Source organism: Daphnia magna, linkage group LG7 (assembly GCF_020631705.1).
Source record: "Daphnia magna isolate NIES linkage group LG7, ASM2063170v1.1, whole genome shotgun sequence".
Classification (NCBI taxonomy): Eukaryota; Metazoa; Arthropoda; class Branchiopoda; order Diplostraca; family Daphniidae; genus Daphnia; species Daphnia magna.
Genome location: NC_059188.1, coordinates 146,510 through 164,313, shown reverse-complemented (window position 1 = coordinate 164,313; position 17,804 = coordinate 146,510). Strand labels below are relative to the sequence as shown.

The 17,804-nt window shown below is 39.8% G+C and overlaps 4 protein-coding genes across 10 annotated transcripts; 2 read left to right on the top strand and 2 right to left on the bottom strand.

Moving 5' to 3' along the window:
- Window positions 1-1,602: 1,602 nt before the first annotated feature.
- LOC116926799 lies at window positions 1,603-14,399 on the bottom strand. 5 transcript variants are annotated; one of them, XM_045177228.1, is made up of 12 exons: window positions 14,263-14,399; window positions 13,053-13,370; window positions 12,649-12,939; window positions 12,475-12,584; window positions 12,345-12,396; window positions 11,968-12,228; window positions 11,688-11,890; window positions 10,345-11,577; window positions 9,927-10,283; window positions 4,306-9,850; window positions 4,161-4,232; window positions 1,603-1,875 (listed from the first exon to the last, which is right to left on the bottom strand). In XM_045177228.1, exons 8-10 carry the CDS (start codon window positions 11,501-11,503, stop codon window positions 4,311-4,313), a joined length of 7,056 nt encoding a protein of 2,351 aa, XP_045033163.1. In that variant the 5' UTR covers window positions 11,504-11,577; window positions 11,688-11,890; window positions 11,968-12,228; window positions 12,345-12,396; window positions 12,475-12,584; window positions 12,649-12,939; window positions 13,053-13,370; window positions 14,263-14,399; the 3' UTR covers window positions 1,603-1,875; window positions 4,161-4,232; window positions 4,306-4,310. The 5 variants fall into 5 exon arrangements, with proteins under 5 accessions (XP_045033163.1, XP_045033167.1, XP_045033168.1 ...); XM_045177232.1 differs by lacking the exon at window positions 12,345-12,396 and having other exon boundaries at window positions 12,649-12,844; window positions 12,919-12,939; XM_045177233.1 differs by lacking the exon at window positions 12,345-12,396 and having other exon boundaries at window positions 1,979-4,232.
- Window positions 2,357-4,076, top strand: LOC116927084 (brachyurin). 2 transcript variants are annotated; one of them, XM_032934072.2, is made up of 8 exons: window positions 2,357-2,527; window positions 2,592-2,764; window positions 2,830-2,999; window positions 3,065-3,157; window positions 3,216-3,352; window positions 3,413-3,697; window positions 3,757-3,876; window positions 3,939-4,076. In XM_032934072.2, exons 1-7 carry the CDS (start codon window positions 2,357-2,359, stop codon window positions 3,832-3,834), a joined length of 1,107 nt encoding a protein of 368 aa, XP_032789963.2. In that variant the 3' UTR covers window positions 3,835-3,876; window positions 3,939-4,076. The 2 variants fall into 2 exon arrangements, with proteins under 2 accessions (XP_032789963.2, XP_045033189.1); XM_045177254.1 differs by having other exon boundaries at window positions 3,757-4,076.
- LOC116927154 lies at window positions 14,349-15,708 on the top strand. 2 transcript variants are annotated; one of them, XM_032934145.2, is made up of 4 exons: window positions 14,349-14,491; window positions 14,579-14,650; window positions 14,725-15,025; window positions 15,091-15,708. In XM_032934145.2, exons 1-4 carry the CDS (start codon window positions 14,378-14,380, stop codon window positions 15,531-15,533), a joined length of 930 nt encoding a protein of 309 aa, XP_032790036.2. In that variant the 5' UTR covers window positions 14,349-14,377; the 3' UTR covers window positions 15,534-15,708. The 2 variants fall into 2 exon arrangements, with proteins under 2 accessions (XP_032790036.2, XP_032790035.2); XM_032934144.2 differs by having other exon boundaries at window positions 14,719-15,025.
- Window positions 15,709-16,334: 626 nt separating this feature from the next.
- LOC116927220 (gibberellin-regulated protein 14) lies at window positions 16,335-17,422 on the bottom strand. Its single transcript, XM_032934252.2, has 3 exons — window positions 17,144-17,422; window positions 16,933-17,031; window positions 16,335-16,865 (listed from the first exon to the last, which is right to left on the bottom strand). The coding sequence occupies exons 1-3, from the start codon at window positions 17,153-17,155 to the stop codon at window positions 16,515-16,517; spliced, it is 462 nt and encodes a 153-aa protein (XP_032790143.2). The 5' UTR covers window positions 17,156-17,422; the 3' UTR covers window positions 16,335-16,514.
- Between the last annotated feature and the right edge of the window lie 382 nt (window positions 17,423-17,804).

The following is a 17,804-nucleotide window of genomic DNA, read 5'->3' as shown; positions in this document are numbered from 1 at the left end:
CTTCTTATTGGGTATGACTACATAGGACATAGTGAACGTATATGTCCGGGAAGTTAGCCGTATTCCATCTGCTACATTTCAGTGCTTTTTCAACCATCAACTGGCGTTTAACCCTACTCCCTCTAGAAAAGAGATCAATGATACAACGATATTTGAAATTTTTAATTCGTTAACTTACGTACTTAACCTTTCCAGCTCTTGTTCGTTAGCTAGTGACATTTTACGGAGCTAATTGTTTCCGCAGTTGATGTAAGTCACGCAACTGTAGTGAAACCTTTGGTTTGTCCATGCAGAAACAGAATTGGACTTCAAGATTCCCCTTCAATCTGCATCCATTGTTGATTAACTCATTTCAGAATCCTTTGGCAAGAGCAACCGAATATTGGCAAAGTTGAACGAGATAATCCTATTCTTTTTAATTGGCCACCAAGTTTTCTACAATATAAATGAAAATTTAAGTTTATACTGGATCTCTAACTTTATAATAGAAGATATATCTATCATAGAAATACAAACTTATCAGTAAAAAATGCAAATATGGTTGTCGATCTTCTAATGGTTATTCAACGCATACCGTCCGAACATGTTTTCAACATCAAAACTATTGTCTTTCCATCATAACTAGTACTTCACCATTCAGTGTGGAACTTCGTTTACCTCGCCTATATCTTAACAAAGGAAAATAATTTTGTTCATTCGCGCCATTAGTTAAGAAAAGATAGAACTTCGCTCTTTCGTTGTTTAAAAATTTTGTTTTTCGAGACCCACCAGCACTCGTTGCTCGGACGACTAGAAACTTTGTGTTATTTTACGTACTAATTTTTACATTTCTGCATGGTGACCATTTCATTTGTCAAGCAATTTTTTTTTACTATTTACTAGGAAAATGGGTAATTAAAAAAATACTTATTAGTAGAGATTTATCCAGTTGAGCTAGCTGCAACATAGAAGCTCGATTTGCTTCTCAAATGAATTCAGATGAGTGTTTTTCTAGAGTTTTTCCTCATCTAGACAATCAATTGGCACACACAATCATGAAGCAAGAATGAAAACCTGGGAACATAAAAACTAATGAATATTTGAAGCAGAGAAAGTTTTTGATACTTTTTTAGTGTAAAGCTCACCTATGCAAGGGGGACAGGACACCAAGACATAATTACATAGGCAAATATCCAACATATATTCCTAATGACCAAACACTAGATCATGTGAAATGGAAATCACAATGTAAAATGAAATCCAAGGATTTGCAAACCAAAAATTTTCTCATAGGAAATGCTAGCAACAGCATACTCAATGACTAAGCACCCTAGAAGCTCAAAAGCAGGTTGCACCTACAGAAAAAAATAAGAAAAAAAGCAAGCAAAGCATGCTACGTGCTTTGGCACATTAAATGCAATCACAGAAGAAATTAATATTTGTACTCACTTGAAGATTTTGCTTAGGTTGACATTACTTGAGTAAATCAGTGTGTAGCACTTCATATGCTTATAAGATTCCTTACCAGAAAATTGTCTTAATTCTCTAATACAATACTATATTTACCCAAGTTTGGTTACCTCTTTGTTCTTGGATTTTAATTAGATAAGTGAACTACTGAAAACGGAGCTAGACACCATATATTTTTTACATGATATACGTTAACTTCTAGCAGATCTCGTTGAAATTGTGGACAATGCATTTTTCAATGGCGTGGCATTTGGATCAATTCTCAACAGCAAGGTGACACTACAGAAAAGAGAACTTTGCTTCTGTGCAGCAGATGGCGTTGCGTAACCTTGAAAACTTTCGACAGTGTCGTAAGTTTTTAACGTGATGCAAAGACAATCGTTTTTTCTGTGAAGGCTGTTGTGCGACGTGTAATAATAAGCAATTCTGTAAGAGGAAAAAAAATAAGACAGAAGTAAATTTCTTATTTTAAGCCATCAGACGTTTCGATCACAAACACATTAATTATTTAGATTCTTCATTTACTAACCAGCTTTGAAACAAATTTAAGTCTAATTTTCCTCATCTTATGGGACTTGCCATGTTCAAAGCTCTGCAATTGAATTGGCGACTGATCCAACTCTTATTTTTTTTTTTCAAATGCTTTATCTCTCGCCCTTGTTTGGACCGCAATATAAGTAGATGCCATGTATAGATAATATCTTGGATGACACCTACGTGTGCCGCAGCGACCAGCACCACTACGTTGTTAATGATGTTTATTGCATGCTGTAGAATTTTATTTATTTACAGAGATAGGATTAGCGATGGTCAACAGGTTCCGCCGATGTGTACACACTGTAATCCCCTAGCTTGAAATTTCCGCTGCAGTTTTACGTCATTATATTTTAAACAGACACCGAAATCTATGATGAAACTAGAAGTTTTGCTACAGTACCTTACTCGTCCAAAGAATAAAGATAAGTGTCGTTCAGTCTTTCGCCATTCTTACATCGCTATGAACACTATTCTACTCTCGCTAGCAATCAACCTCTTCTATGGCTACACTTGCTTTGGACTTGACAATTCAATTCCATCGGTATGAAATACTTTCGCACTTGCCTATCATATTACATTTAAAAAATTGTCTTATTCAAAAATAGTCAGCCCTTATTTACACTAAAGATACGAGGATTGTTAGTGGCACAGAAGCAACGCCCGGAGAATTTCCCTGGATGGCACATCTGACAATCGTCAGGAAGGGTAGAGAACGGGAATGTGGAGGTTCTCTGATCAGCCAAAATTGGATTTTGACTGCAGCCCACTGCGTGGATAGGTAAATTGATTCCGTTAACGCAATGTTAAATATAATCACAATAATCGATTTCAATGTTAAAATAGAGCCGATTCGGTGACGGTTGTCCTAGGAGCTCACAATCTAAGTGCCGTCAGCGAACCATATCGTATCAGTCTAAAATCGACAGAATTTCATATTCATCCCAAATATTCCAGTGAGACGTTTCCAGATGATATTGGTCTTATCAAACTTCCAGTTAGCGTCACGCTCTCTGGTATTTAAGTTAAACATGCTCGTTTAACTGTATTGTTACAAAATTGGCCTTTTGTTAATTTGCAGCCCGCATTCGTCCAGTCGTTCTAGCCGATCTAGGAAATCGAGACCATGTCAACAATACGGTGGTAGTAAGTGGATGGGGCTACTATTCTGACGGTAAATTAGCGTAAATTACAGAGAGCCATGTCGAAACTAAAACAATTTATCTTTTTAGCTATACAGTGGACAAGCGACGTACTTGTCAAAGCCTCGACGATCGTCATTTCCAATGAAAAATGCCAAGACTCGTGGGGAAGTATGATAGTCAGCACTATGATTTGTACAAGTAGAACACGAGGTGGCGTTTGCAATGTAATTTAATGTACTGGTGTCTTTTGTGAGCCAATGGATTAATTGCAATACTGATTGTAGGGTGATAGCGGGGGACCAATGATTTTCCTTGTCGACGGTTCATGGATACAAATCGGCATCACGAGTTTTGGAGCTTCACCCTGTGAATCCGTGATACCTAATGGCTTTACCCGTGTCCAATCTTACTTGAGCTGGATAACTTCAATTACTGGCATATCTTACGCCACTACACCGCGGCCAACTACACAAACAAATGTGTTTTCGTGTCAAAACGATGGCAACAAGGCCAATCCAGCAGATTGCACCACATTCTACATGTGCTCCAATGGAACCCCTTATCTATTCGTAAGAATCTATCATAACAATACAAGTTTCCTGTAACTGATGTTACATTTTCAATGCAGAACTGCCCGAGTGGATTGGTTTTTAATCTCCAACTCCAAAACTGTGATTATCGCCAAAACGTCCCCCAATGCAGTTAGCCCCCAGATAATTTGGATGCTGTTGTACATAACGACAGAAAGGCACGAAAAGCGGACGACTTATCGTATTTTATCGAATGAATAATTTATAAAAATCTGTGTAGGTAGTCCTGATATAGCCAGTCTTTGAAAACACGACCCTCATCCACTAATTGGTACTAGATTTCAACTGTGAACTGTCGAATCACAAAAAAGTGTCGATTTCAATTACACTTATTGGAAATGCAAACGATTCAAATTGAGTGATTCGTCTTTCTTAATTGAAATTTAGTTTTTTGCAAACGTTTCACGTATGGCTTGCAGGAAAGGAATGAAAAGTCTCTTACCTGCAGCTGATGTGCTAGCCTGTAGGATGGTTGGATCCTATACCACATATAATCCTTGATGTACGTCAACTCCTTTAAAAAAAAAATAAAATAAAAATAATTAACTAGTCCACCTTTAGATGCAAGTTTATCAAATTTATGTTACCATTTTTAGCACATTTCACCAGTTTGGCCTTCATCGTCAGTCTCCATGCACGTAGACGATTTACACTGCGTGTTGGCCATGCCACTTTCAGCTTCCTTTTTGCGATCATGTTGTATCCATTTGTGATCACTGTTGGTTTTAATCCATGGTTGGATATCTTGCTTCGAATCGTCATATAATTTGTAAATAGTCTTGATCGTTTCTATGGGATCCACTTTCCCCATTGCACTCCTGATTCTTTGACGCCCGTAATCGGCCCATGTGAAGTCCTTGCGTAGCAAAATAGTAGTAACGGCGTAAGCGATGTCAGAGAAGCCTCCCGTGAACAGCAGATCTTTACAAAATCCAAATGACAGTATTTGGCTGCAAGTTAGAAAAGCTCCAGCGCCAACCGATGCGAATCCACCAACGATGATTATCGAAGTTAGGCAAATCATCTTCCACGTCCATTTCCGATTCTTGACGTCGATAACACTATCCAATTCCATTAGATGGAAAGCGATGAGTTCGTTGAAGATGTTACTGGAACCGGAACCAATGCGCAAAATTCGTTCCAAGGGGTCGAGAAAAAATTCTGGTGTCACCGGCCTAGAATAGACGGATTGATGATTTTCGAAGAATTCCAAAAGAATTTTACGTTCTTGATCGTCGGCATTTTTTAATTTCGAAATTTCTTCTTTAAGTTTAGTTCCATCTTCTTCTGTTATACGAGCTCCAGAAATGACGTGAGCGGCCATCAAATCGCCAAGCATATCTCGGTATGGTTTAAGTGGTAACAAGTTGATGGCTTTCAGATAATCAGGACCACTTTTAGACGTTGTATCTTGTATCTTTAGCCACTGACGTCGAACGATTTCTACGACAAACTTTCGTCCAATGAGATGCATCACAGCTTTTGAATAGGCTGGGCACTGTGGATAGTCAAACCCTTTGGTAACATCGTAATCGGCCAAGAGAAAGCCTTGATCATCGATGACGTTTTGCTTCAATAGTTCGTTCTTAAGTCCTTCCCGTTCAGCTGGAATGATATTTGCTCGATAGAAGTCATCATCCCGCAGACAACCGAATTCTCTTAAATCAACCGTTTTGAGTTTGTTGAGATCCAGTCGGGCGATCTTGTTGAACTCGAAATTTTGCTTCCCAAGTTCATATTCCGTGACGGATAACATTCGCTTGACGTACGTTTTTGGAAACATAATCTTTTTTTTCTCTTTAAATTGCTCTTCGTTGTCGTATATCGGATTGTATAAGACGTTAAGACAGTTTAGTTTGCTGTCATAGGTGTCGATTCCGAAGTTTAAAGCAATAGCTTCGTTCCTATCAAGTTTGGGTATTCCGTTGCACTGCGTGTCTGGCATGATGACGCATTCCATTTCAACGCCGACCTTTGGAATCTTCAAAACTTCAGTATCGACGAGTTTCTTCCAGAACATTTTCCTACTGTACGGGATCAAATTTTCTTTTTTTAATTCCTTTTCAATCTCTTCTTCACTATTGGCTTTGTTGAAGATAGAGATGAGGGTCTTTTCGAGCGATACGCCAACACCGTAGTCGTCTGCTATCAGTTGGATTAATGCACTTCGATTGGAACAACTTTCGTTGTCGACGTCCTCTTGATTGGAGTAAATGCTGGAATTCGGGATGGTGTTGGGATCGTTGAGTTCACATGCAATGCATCTTGATTCTATTAGAGATTTAAAATACTTGTCCACGTTCTGCATGCGAATTTTCTGGCCTCCTTGTACTTTTCTCGTTTTGTTCTTGTCATTGTCAATAAATTTTTCAATTTTGCTGAAATTTTTTTCGAAAAAACCGGGTTGTTTCGGAGAAACTTTACTGGCTTCACGAAGTTCTGCGACGGAGCAATAATTGCCCACCAAGGATCGGAGAGAGCCGAGGAAATATTCCATGATTTTTACATTGTTTTCTTTCTGCTCTTTGTAGGCATCAACGACACAAAATGAAGGAATTTTCACCGAATTTGACATCGATTTGTTTATGATGCTGTTGAAAGACAGTTGCATATCGATGTGGTCATTGATAACTGTCTCCGCAACTCGCAACTTGCGAAAGAATTCTTTTTTTTCTTTCAAGAACTTCTCCTCTTTGAGGAAAATAAAAGTCTGGTAGTAATGCGCAGCTGGATAAAAGAAACTGCTGTCTGAATTGACAATACGTTCCAAAATATAATTTGCCATGGAAAAGTCGGGTTTCTCTCGAATGGCAAGATGCTTTGCAACGGCAATCGAGCGAACAGGCATGATCCAGTTGATTATATCGTCAAAGTTCTCAAGATTGGGCACTTCTATTTGAAAATCAACGCTGCAATGGGAATCATTTGCATCAAGGAAAAGGGCCCACTTGTCTAGGGCACTGTCACGAATTGCCTGCATCACCACGTGATGGTGCTGGTAGATATCTTTTTTCCTCGAAATTTTCTCTAATTTGGCTTGAATTTTCTTCTCCGCGAATTTTTCGATGAAATTCTTGAACAAATTTTCTTGCTTTACGTTATTTCTAAAATCTTCTTTCAGTCGTGATATCCGTTCCGATTCCTGTTTGTTTCGTTTCACTTCCATTTCTTTTAATAATTCTTCAGCATCAAGTTCTTTATCTTTATTCGACGTGTGCCCACTCCGATTGTCGTATAAAATAAGAATTCCACTTCCTGGATCTCCTTTTCTTGCCGCTCTGCCCATCGCTTGTTCTTTGATCCGCTCGTTTTCAGGTAAATACGTCATACAGATGTGCAGACCTCCATTCGTTCTCAAGTTGTCGCTAATCTTGATGTCAGTTCCTCTTCCGGCCAAGTTGGTAGCGAGAATAGCATGGCCAATGTCCAGCTGGCCACTTTCAAATGCAAATTTCTCATAGTCTCGTGTATACCGATGAATCCTGTCACTAGGCAAATACAATTTCAACTTTTGATAAAGTTTTTTCACTTCTCTGATGGTTCTACAAAAAATGACGATCGATCGAGTCTTCACGTCCACATCATTCAGCTCTCGTTGATTTTTTTTCGGTACATTAAGAACGTCCAGCGTTTCTCGGATTATTTCCTGTAGCCACTGTGCTTCCGAAAAGAATACTTTAGTTGGTCTGAGAGTAAACACTTTAGGAAACGCCGTCGGTACTCTGAAAAATTTACAGTCGTAATTTTTGCTTAAGAAATGCTGCTCTTGTTCGGATCCCAGCGTTCCTGATACGCCCAGCATTCTCTCGTATTTCCTGATGTAGGTAGCATTCGAGATGAAAACTGCTTTGAGACTTTGCAGCGTCAATTTACATCCTTCTTTCAACTGGAGAAACTGGTGTAGGGCTCCGTCCCATTGCGATAAAGTTTGATCCGTTCCAGTGTCGGGATCGATGATAATCACTTGAGGATTGAGATCCGGACTGGTGTCTGTTCGATCTTGATCGATGACGTAGTTTTCATCGCGCCTAAGATCCAGTGCATGAAAGGCGTTGTCAATCCACGTCTTGAGATTTCGATCTACAAAGCCGAGTAGATGGGCAGGAATCCGAATTCGACGCTGTCTATTTGCCAATTTGCGCAAATAGAAAACCAATTTTGCATTGAGATTTGTTTCTTTGAGCTGCGCATTCTTCGGTTCATAATTGATCTTCTCCTCCGTAATTTGGTTGGCATCAGCAATTAGTAGACGTGCGTTTTCGTCAATCACTTTTTTCTTGATCAGATGATTCCACAACGCATTTTTTTCAAAATCATCTAACGGCTCGTGAACTAATTTCAAATCATTTTTAGTTGTGACGCCGTACAGGTCGAATAACACGCCAGATTTAATCCATTCCTTCAATCGTTTTTTTGAATTTTTCTCTTCATCAGTGGAGTTGCACATTTTTTCCCAAATGAAAACGTACAAAGATTCTAAAGTTTCCATGCCAGGAATGTCGTGTGATAAGTAGAGGGTGTTGTTGCCACGATCCAGCAACATGCAATCCACTTCGTCAATAATGACATGCCGGAATCTTCGATGGCCACGAATGTTACGGCCGTAGAATTCGTCCAATAAATAATCACGTTGAAAATTGGCCAATTCTCCATACACCACAGCTGAATCGTAGGCATTTGTGCGCTCCTCTATTGAATGGCTGCAATTGTTGGCCACGCTAACGTTGAAGAATTCATAGATGTCTTTCAGCCCTCCCTTGTCCGACGACAGGGTGGAATCCCGTAGAGCTAGCACGCTGTTGCTGGTAATGACGTCGATATGACAGAAGGACTTCGACTTTTTCTTCTCTGAAAGTGAAAGTGCAAATGCGATGGCCACTCCAGCAACAATTAATGACTTGCCCTCACCAGTTGATACTTGAACCAAAGAATTACGAACGGAGCGGTCGCATCCTACCAATAATGTCATGATCGCTACTCTTTGGGCATCACGCAAAGAAAATCCTAGTTGCTCTTTCACGGCGTGATTATAGACGTAGAGGAAGTGTGCTAGCTGAAGACTACTTGATAGACTTAATCCATCTTTTGACCATTCATTTTTGATCAGTTTAACGTCTCTATCGAATCTCTCCGCCCTTGAATCAAAGCCGTCTACGACCTTGTTAAAATACGTTTCTTTAGAACCACGAACACTGCTTTCTATGAAACCCAGATGACCATTTAACGACGTGTCGTTCCCACGGTGTACTTTCGAAATTTGAAGCTTCATATCGCTGAGGATATATTTGACGTTTCTTTCTTTAGGCTTTGGCCTGAAGAAGATATCGCTGACGATATAATTGACGTTTCTTTCTTCAGGCGTTTGGCTTGGGTCAATTGCAGAGTTCAATGTCGAGGCCACGTCTTCGCGTCCAGTTACAACTTGCTGTTGGTGAGCCAGTAACGGGGAAGAGTCTAGATCGTAGGGTTTTAATTGCCCTAGACATGCTGGCTTCACCATTTTTGCTTGTTTATTGTCCATTTGAAATTGTTGGCTTCTAAAACTCAGCTGCCGGAGTTGGATTTCAATGCTTTGAACTTGTTTTGCCAAAACTTCGTCCCTGCTAATCGGATGTGATTGTAATGGGCTGTCAAACATTGCTTGGAGCGTTTGGAACATTTCTTTGCGTTGGTTTATCTGTGAAAGATGCTGGAAGAGATTTTGGCGTAGGATAGCCTTCTTCTTAACAGCTTCGACCAGCCTTTTAGTTTCAGGAACACCCTCTTTGATCTCTATCGACGCATATTCGTTAACATAGCTTTGAACCAGTCTGGCACACGAATTTTCTTCTTCTGTTGGTTTCCGGCTAAAGTTCAACTCCAATCTGGTATCGATTTCAAAGCCAAAATAATTTCCTTCCTCATTCCAGTCGCAGTTATCGCTGTTGACGTTGTGAATGAAACCAACGTCACCGGCAGGTTTACCAGTTTTACCATCAGAACCGGAGGCTTGATAGACATCAGACATTTGCGTGGTGTATAAAAGGCGCTTCGGGAACCCGATAAATGGAAGGCTAGGTTGGAGAAAAGGGGGTCTGTTCAAAATCTCCAAGGTCACAGTGCCACCGTATCCACCTTGGCCGACTCCTCGCCCTGCAAAATCATAAATTTAAAAAATAATTTCATTGTTCATTTTGTTTCTTGCTGAATTAATAGAAAATTGCAATACCTTGGAAAAAGATTAGCGTATGCCTTTCCATTTCTTTTTGGTAAAATGATACCATGAACTTCTGAACATCTTCCATAAATTCGTCTATTACGAAGTTTCGTCGTGTGAGAAGTTCCGATACTCTCTCGCCCGGCAAAATATTTCGCAATTTGGTAGCGATGGTTTCCTTATTTTGGTCACCAGCGTCGTCGAATAATGACATGGACGGAAAAGCGTTTTTAAATTCGTCTCTTGTCCATTTGTGAGCAGCACTTCCGTCGCCTCCATCAGAGATGATCGTCCATTGATTTGCGTTGATCATCTCGTTGCAAACAAGGTGTACATTGCCACCACTCTCCCCTGGTTGGCGTGGTTCCTCTGCATACAAAGTGAATTACTACATTGTTTTATTAGTAAGACAATCTATTACGTCTCTTACCTGCGCCTTGATGGGTTTTGTGTTGACCAGACACGTTCCACAAAACTTCACAGTCCACAATGATCTTGTCAGTGATGACGCCTACGTTAATACCGTGCCAGATATCATTTTCCAAGCTGCAATCAACGTGAACGGACACTAATCCAACAATTTGAATTTCTTGTACGATGTTGCTTTTTAATTCAATCATTTTCTCCATAATTTTGCTGAGAAATACAACATTTCCTTGGATGGAAATGATTTCTCTTCCGTCTTCGTTCTTGACTTGGTCATCTGTTTTAGGCAGCAAATATTTCTTGAAAATCTCTTTCACCAGCGATGTGAATTTCTGTGTCCAATCATCATCAGCTATTGAAGCGGCTGCTTGTTTTAAGCACTGGATCAAACTCTCTTCGGTGTAGTCGGTCGGGAAATGTTCGCAAATCATGTTGATGCATTTTGGCCAACTAATTATGCTGTCCATAGCAAGCACATTTTCGGAAACGGCCTTCTCCATAATGTCCTGGAACTCCTTGTACTCCATGATATTCGCCAGGAAGTTGTTTAATGCGGAAAGGAAGTTTCTGTATTTCTCGCCATTGGTTTTTTCATTCACGACGTAGTTCCAGCACCGAGAGAAAAGCTCGTTGATGCAAAAGATCTTGAAGTGATTAAAATAGCAGGGAACGAGAATAGTAAAACGAGGCGTGTCTTTAAACAGCTCATCCTGTTTGACGATCATCTGGAGATACCTACACCCTCCATCACACCAAATTCGAAGTCGCGATCCATGTACTTCTAGTTTTGTATCAATTTCTTGAAATGAATTGACAGAATTCAATTCACAAAGGAGAGTAGATAGTTCAATGGAAATGTCTGTCGCTGGGTTCTCCAGATCGTCAAACATTTTTCTAAATGCTTCGTTGTGCCACATCTCCAACACGATTTTCACATATTGCCACTCGAGACACGTCGTTTCGAGAGACGAAAGTTGACGTCCCAATTCCGATTCAATATGACTTACAGCATTGGGTAAAAGCTTCAAATCGATGTCTTCATTATCTAACTGAATCCAACTTTTGATTTCTTTGGCAACGTCTTCTTGTGTTCCATATTTCTGTCCCGTTTTTTTCGGCTGGGTGTGAATTTGTCCAACAACGACCGCTCCATCCCTATCCATGTTGACAGATTTTCCTTCAAACACAGTGAATAGATGCACAGTTGTATCTTCTAACTGATTTAAACGATCTGGACCTAAACGGAAACATCCAAAAAGAAAAGCAATTTAAAAATCATATCACAGTAAACTCAAGGTTTAAAATAAAATGGGTTTATGTGTATGACAAATTTCCTCTGGTTTTCACCTTCTGACTACTAGCATCCGCTCGTCATCGCTTTTTATGGCATCCCTTGCACCCACGTAGTACACATCAAAATCAGTGGACGCCAACAAGACGGTGACATTATTCTAGAGGACAGGATGTCCTAAATCGGCTTGCGTCATTCGGTTTTCAACTTTCTATTTGAATTCGGTGGAAACACGATGTCACAGCGCACATAATAGGCACTATACAAACGATAAGCACTTTAGTAGAATACACTTGAGGATGAGTTACAATTTATTTAAACAAATATTCCACTTACTAATTATCGAGATTGTGCCATCCACCGGAGTGTAGGAAACTCAAGGCGTTGACGTTGAACTCTTGAATGCACAAATTGTTCTGTTTGAAAATGCTGTTCCAGCTGGGCATGCAACGGATTCCCATTGCTCGGCTTGTCTGCTATCTTGCTGAATTAACACCGAACTGAAAATGAACGGCTGCTTCGGCTAAGGGGTTTGTGTTATGGCGGCCCCGAGGCTTCAACACAAACAACTACTTTTACGACTTCGACGCAGCTGGCCTGCAATAAAAAGAGCCCGCGTTAGCAAACTGGTATTCCCTAGCAACAGCTGCGACTAACATTCCATCACAATTTTTTACTATTTGTGCCAGTTCATTTAGTTAATAAAGGCTTACATTTCTGTACTGGGTGTTGAGTTAGAGAATGGGCTGAAGACCGCTTGACGGCCTTACCCAGTTTGTACAGAACAAGAAAATTATAAGCATCAAGTGTCAAAAAACAAAACATAGAATGTTTCAAGCTTACCGAATGACGTAAGAAGATAACTGATGAAAAATTCGCAAAACAGCCATCTATCGTACAATTGCGCAAGGCTATATTGCTGATACCTCAAGAGGTTGGATGAGATGTCGCACCTGTAGACAAATATTTCTGATAGTAGGAGTTCATCATGACAAGCGCAAGACCAAAGAGGCTTACCCTTGGCACATCTAAGGCCTGACAAAGGCAAGAATGCTATTGGTATTTGGGGGCTGTAGCAAAACATTCACCAAAGCGGCCAAAGAAGAGTATGTTCTGCAACATTTTCTTCTTGTACATGCCTTCTGTTGAGAAATTGTTCGAAGTCAATGTCCGGTCTCACTCAAGTGTCAAAAACCCCTGCAGAGGGTCAATTCTTCCACAAAACAAATTGTCAAGTAAATAACCCTTTTAATCTTAAACGACAATTGGACATTTTTTTTCATTCACCACGTTTCCGTTCACCTTCGCCTGCAAAATAATAATATTCATTTTTTTTAATTAATTTACAAAAGCCAATTTAACGATGAAACAATTTATGACTAAAAAAATGAAGAATAAACGACACGAAATAATTGCTTTACCACAGGTGAGTCGCCAATCAATGTCACGAGTGTCCCAAACAGAGCTAGTGTTGCTAGTCCTCGAGGTGCTTCATTATTACCCAAAACGATGGATATCCTCATCAAACCAAACATCGGCACCCTAGTGAGCGATCAGTGAATAGTGGGAGTTCGACAATGCGCCGTTCCTAATTGGTGGAAATGCTTCTCTTCTAGCACAGTTGGTTCATCGAGCACAGGTGAGTGGATAATACGCCTTGATCATCTCTTTCTGCATGGAGAGTTGGAGACGACAATAATCCAAGAAGAAGACAATAAATTCGCCTTAACATGCATCAACTAAAAATCGTCGAGAAAAGAGAATCATTAAACAAACCCAAAAATCATAAAAAGACAATGAGCATAATAAAATAGAGATCCGAAATGGGAACATCCAAATATTCTTAATTAAGAACTAAAGCATTGACACTCTAGCTGCGATGGGCAAAGCTGAAACAGCTGTGTGCTCAAACGAAGTGGATAGCATATTGGGTCGAAACCAATATTGCCTATTAACTACGAAATGTTTTGGAAATGAAACTGCAGGCTGCGGTGGATATGCATATGCATTAAAGGTTTTTTGTTCGATAATGTTTACCTAGCCTTGAATGAACATGTAACCAATTAACTTATTCAAATACAATCGATCAACATACTCAATCCTGATACGTATGTTCGTACGGTGGCTGAAAAGGGAGAAAATTAAAACATCCGCATTAGGGGCCGTGCACATACTACGTCACGCGTTTTTTTCCCTTTTTTAACCCCCTCCCCCCCCTTTGTCACACTCCGTAACAAATGGTTGCACCCCCCTCCTTATATTACGTCACAATTGGCTTGACCCCCCCCCCCCCAAACAGGGGAGCAAATAATTTGTTTTTGTCCATTTTATGGGATCAATAAAAATTTCGTTCAGATTCTAACTACTGATTGTAAAAGCAACGTGTCCGGACTACTTTTTTTTTGAAAAATTAATTGGCCACCAGAGGGCAGTGGCGATTGTCAAGTGACGTCATTTTTTCAAGGACCCCCCTCCCCCATGTCACACCGCGTCACACTTTCATTACCGCCCTCCCCCCCCCTCTTCGGGTGACCGAGTATGTGCACGGCCCCTTAACTTCCACGTGTGCTACACCTGTGCAAACAGTAAAGCAAGAGACAATAATAAAAAAAAAAAACGACATTTATTTACCGATATACCAGATATCCACGTCCGTTCGAGCTCTATAAAATGAGCTCGATTTTCCGTAGAAAAACACCGTCGAATGAGACTTTCGCCCAGGTAAGAAGTCAATATCAGCTAATAAATGGCTCGTTGCTCTGCAACCCAACTTGGGGTTTTGGTACTTGTTTTGTCCACTTCGTATGTCGTAGCCAGTCTAACCGTAGATATGCAACTGGAGCAACTGAGAAATAATTACGTAAGCCAATCATAATAATCGAACTTTCTTACATTCTTTCCCACATGTTCAATTGTTTTTTGTGTGTGTATGCTGCCAAATAATCAGGTGAAACTGGAGCAAGTTTTGGCTACAAAAGACAGTCGTTTAGAATTTCTGGAACAAAAGGTTCAACAGCATGTAAGCTTCCTCCTACTCCATTGTTATTATCTGATGTATTACTTCCTCTTTACCTATGAATGAAATAAAAACAGGGAAATTTAGAAGCTCAAATTACCCAACTTGTGAATGAAGTGAATCAAATGAAGACTCAGGTAAGGCGGACAGCCGAGCTGGAGCTCAAAGTCCAACGACAGGAATACCTTATAAATGCAGTACATGGCGAAAGTCGAAGCCATAACAACGTCAGCCTTAGACAGGGAACAACACAAATGCCCAAATCCTGCGCAGATCTAAAGAACAATGGTCACACTTCAAACGGAATGTTTTTAATTATGGGAGTGAAAATGGTAGAAACTGTTTTCTGTGATTTTTCGAAACCTACAAGCGATCAGAGTAAGTTTGAGCGTACCATGGAATGATTGAATTAATTGTTGAAATTAATAACCTCATTTATAAAGATTTCCAGAAATGGATCGGTTTTGCTGATGTTAAATCCTCACCAGTTTACTTCCATGCCCAGAGAATAGGGAACTATGGGGCTGCCAATACTGTCATTCCATTCAATCAATTAAGGTTGAATGTGGGGGGTGCCTTGAACCCTGTTACTGGAGTCTTTCTTGCTCCAAAAGCGGGAAGATATTTCTTTGCTTACTCAGGCCTAAGTTGGGATAGTAATGCCAAAGTTCAGTTGCAAATGAAAAGTGCAACTGTTGGTTGGTTCAAAATTGGAGAAGCACATTGCACACCATTCAATACTTTTGCACTGCAATCAATTCTAGACCTCAAACAAGGAGATGAAATCAGAATAATCCACATTCATGGAGTCATCCATGACAGAGACGGAAACAACTTTAGCAACTTTGTTGGCTTGCTCCTAGAAGAAGACATTTTTGGATGTTAAGAAGCTTTTAAATGATTTCTGATTGAGGGATGCTACTCAGTGGCACCATGTGATCATTCATTCTGTAATATGCAAACTTTTTCTTGGAAAAGTTTACATCTAAGCAATCAGTATATGTTGTTGGGTTTGTGAGACATGGTAATATAATGTGGGGAATTAAAAAATTTAAAAGCCATCCAAGCTAATTCGTCATTCTTTGCATAAATTAGGCTAACATTTAATAGTAGATAAGCAACCTGCCTTTTCTGTTGAAGACACAAGGGCGAGGAAACACTGAAGAAAATCACGAGTTTTTTCATTTCATCTGCGAATTTTAGTCGGATGTAAGGATTAAAATTTAAGACTGCATAAATCCAATCAACTGGAACAGTTACTGATTTTTTTACCTCTCAATTAACACCCTAATCCCTAATGAAGGAAGTCCATAATGATTGAGTTTTTCATTTTTTTTTTTCCGACACAGAGAATTTCTCATGCTTGGTTGTCATGTTTCTTCAAATAAGATACATGCTAAATAGCAAAAAAAAAAAAAAAAAAAAATTATTGAAAAACACCCACAATAAGCCACAAGACAAGAGGCACACTGTGGATCCTCAAACAAAACAGACTGCCACCCTGATTCTACAGGATTCCCAAATTGGAAATTAGCACACTCGTTTGCTTATTTCCCTGATTTGAAAAATCCCATTGACTAGTACTCACGCAGTTTGTCAAGTTGCAGGCAATGCAATGCTGGCGACGAAATTTGACTTCCTAATTTTCGGTTCATTCCGTTACGTATCACAATTAAATGATAGAATACGAAATTAAATTGATTTATTCCCGATTCGGATACAAAGAAAAACACCACGCCCAAAATGAAAAAAGGTCTCATAGAAAATGAAATTATTCAAATTAAACACCACCAAAATAAATCCGTTTTTCCCCCTCCCAGAACGCACCTCAAAATAACATGAACTTAATATGTTCTCATTACCCTATTCATTTACGACCAATGACAAGGAAGACGTCGAGGCAAATTTCGATCAAAATTGGGTGGGGATATTTACATGGATGGCAGTTGTCACACGTTGGCGGTTTCGTTGGGCTAGTTGGTTTCGTCGGGTAAGTTGGTTTCGTCGGGCTAGTAGGTTTCGTCGAACTAGTCGGGTAATATCCTTTGGTCGTCTGACCATAATAGTATGGTTTTTTAGTGGTTGTTGTCGTTGTTGGGGTTGTTGTGGGTGGCCAACATGATGACGGGCAATGGATGGAGCAAGGATTGCACCTTGGATCTGCATCACGGAAATCTACTTCGATATTGCTAGCTGCCGTCTCCAATTCGTCAACCATCTGATGGACAACAAATAATAATTGCACATGTGTGACACTTAGGCACTTTAGACTGATCCATGCATACTGTTTTGACTGCTGTAATGTCGGCGGCTCTCGGATCTACGGCCGGTAAAGCATCTGCCATTAAGGTGGCAACAATCATCACGACTAAAAGTGATAGTCCCTAGGAGTGGATTATAAAAATACATTAAAGCTCTGTACATAAAGCCTATAATATTAGTAACATGTTGATGATGAACTATTGTAAGGTTTTCGCTAAGAAAAACCAAATATACCTTGTATTCCATTTTATTTCGTTTGTTTAGGAGTTGAGCAGACGACGTTCAAACAGTGGATGCGATACGTTTAACTGATTTGCTGCAGATGTCTTGGTTTTATATGTGCACCAAATCGACAGCAAGAGAAGTAGGATTGCCTTTTAATTTCACGTAGGGGATTCATTTACGAAACAGCACGAGCTATTAATCTCTGTCTCTGTTGCAACGTCAATCGATGTCTACATCGTTACATCATAGGTAGATGTGCTATAATCGGCTATAAGTAAACCCGAGCAGTGGACTCTGCAGGCATGTATACGTACAGCAGGCAGCATACGTGAAGACATGCTCATGGTTGGCAATCGTTTGACAAGGTCGCCAATGTCTATTGAAAGCATTTTGGTGAATTGAATTGGATTGCATAATTGATAAAAGTTGCGTCCGTATCCATTAGAATTTGAGACATTTTTCAAATGATTTTGTCAACGTTAACTTTTAGTTTCAGGTATAGCAATGTATTGAATAATAATTTGACACGGCGATTGTTTTTGCGACAAGAAAGAACATGACGACGGAAATTGAACAAGAATGCTTACTAATAACTAGAGGTAAGAAAGAAGACGAATAAAACTGATTTATGGCCATATTTGATACTGGTTTATCTCTAGTTCATGAGTTT

Coding starts and splice junctions, on each gene's coding strand:
- LOC116927154 (XM_032934144.2), top strand. CDS start 14,378: ATGGCTCGTTGCTCTGCAACCCAACTTGGGGTTTTGGTACTTGTTTTG. Junction 14,651..14,718: donor AACAAAAGGTTCAACAGCAT/GTAAGCTTCCTC, acceptor TGAATGAAATAA/AAACAGGGAAATTTAGAAGC. Junction 15,026..15,090: donor GAAACCTACAAGCGATCAGA/GTAAGTTTGAGC, acceptor TCATTTATAAAG/ATTTCCAGAAATGGATCGGT.
- LOC116927220 (XM_032934252.2), bottom strand. Junction 16,866..16,932: donor ACATTACAGCAGTCAAAACA/GTATGCATGGAT, acceptor GTTGTCCATCAG/ATGGTTGACGAATTGGAGAC.
- LOC116927084 (XM_032934072.2), top strand. CDS start 2,357: ATGATGAAACTAGAAGTTTTGCTACAGTACCTTACTCGTCCAAAGAAT. Junction 3,000..3,064: donor AGTTAGCGTCACGCTCTCTG/GTATTTAAGTTA, acceptor GTTAATTTGCAG/CCCGCATTCGTCCAGTCGTT. Junction 3,353..3,412: donor CACGAGGTGGCGTTTGCAAT/GTAATTTAATGT, acceptor TACTGATTGTAG/GGTGATAGCGGGGGACCAAT.
- LOC116926799 (XM_045177228.1), bottom strand. CDS start 11,503: ATGGATAGGGATGGAGCGGTCGTTGTTGGACAAATTCACACCCAGCCG. Junction 10,284..10,344: donor CAAAACCCATCAAGGCGCAG/GTAAGAGACGTA, acceptor CTTTGTATGCAG/AGGAACCACGCCAACCAGGG. Junction 9,851..9,926: donor TACGCTAATCTTTTTCCAAG/GTATTGCAATTT, acceptor ATGATTTTGCAG/GGCGAGGAGTCGGCCAAGGT.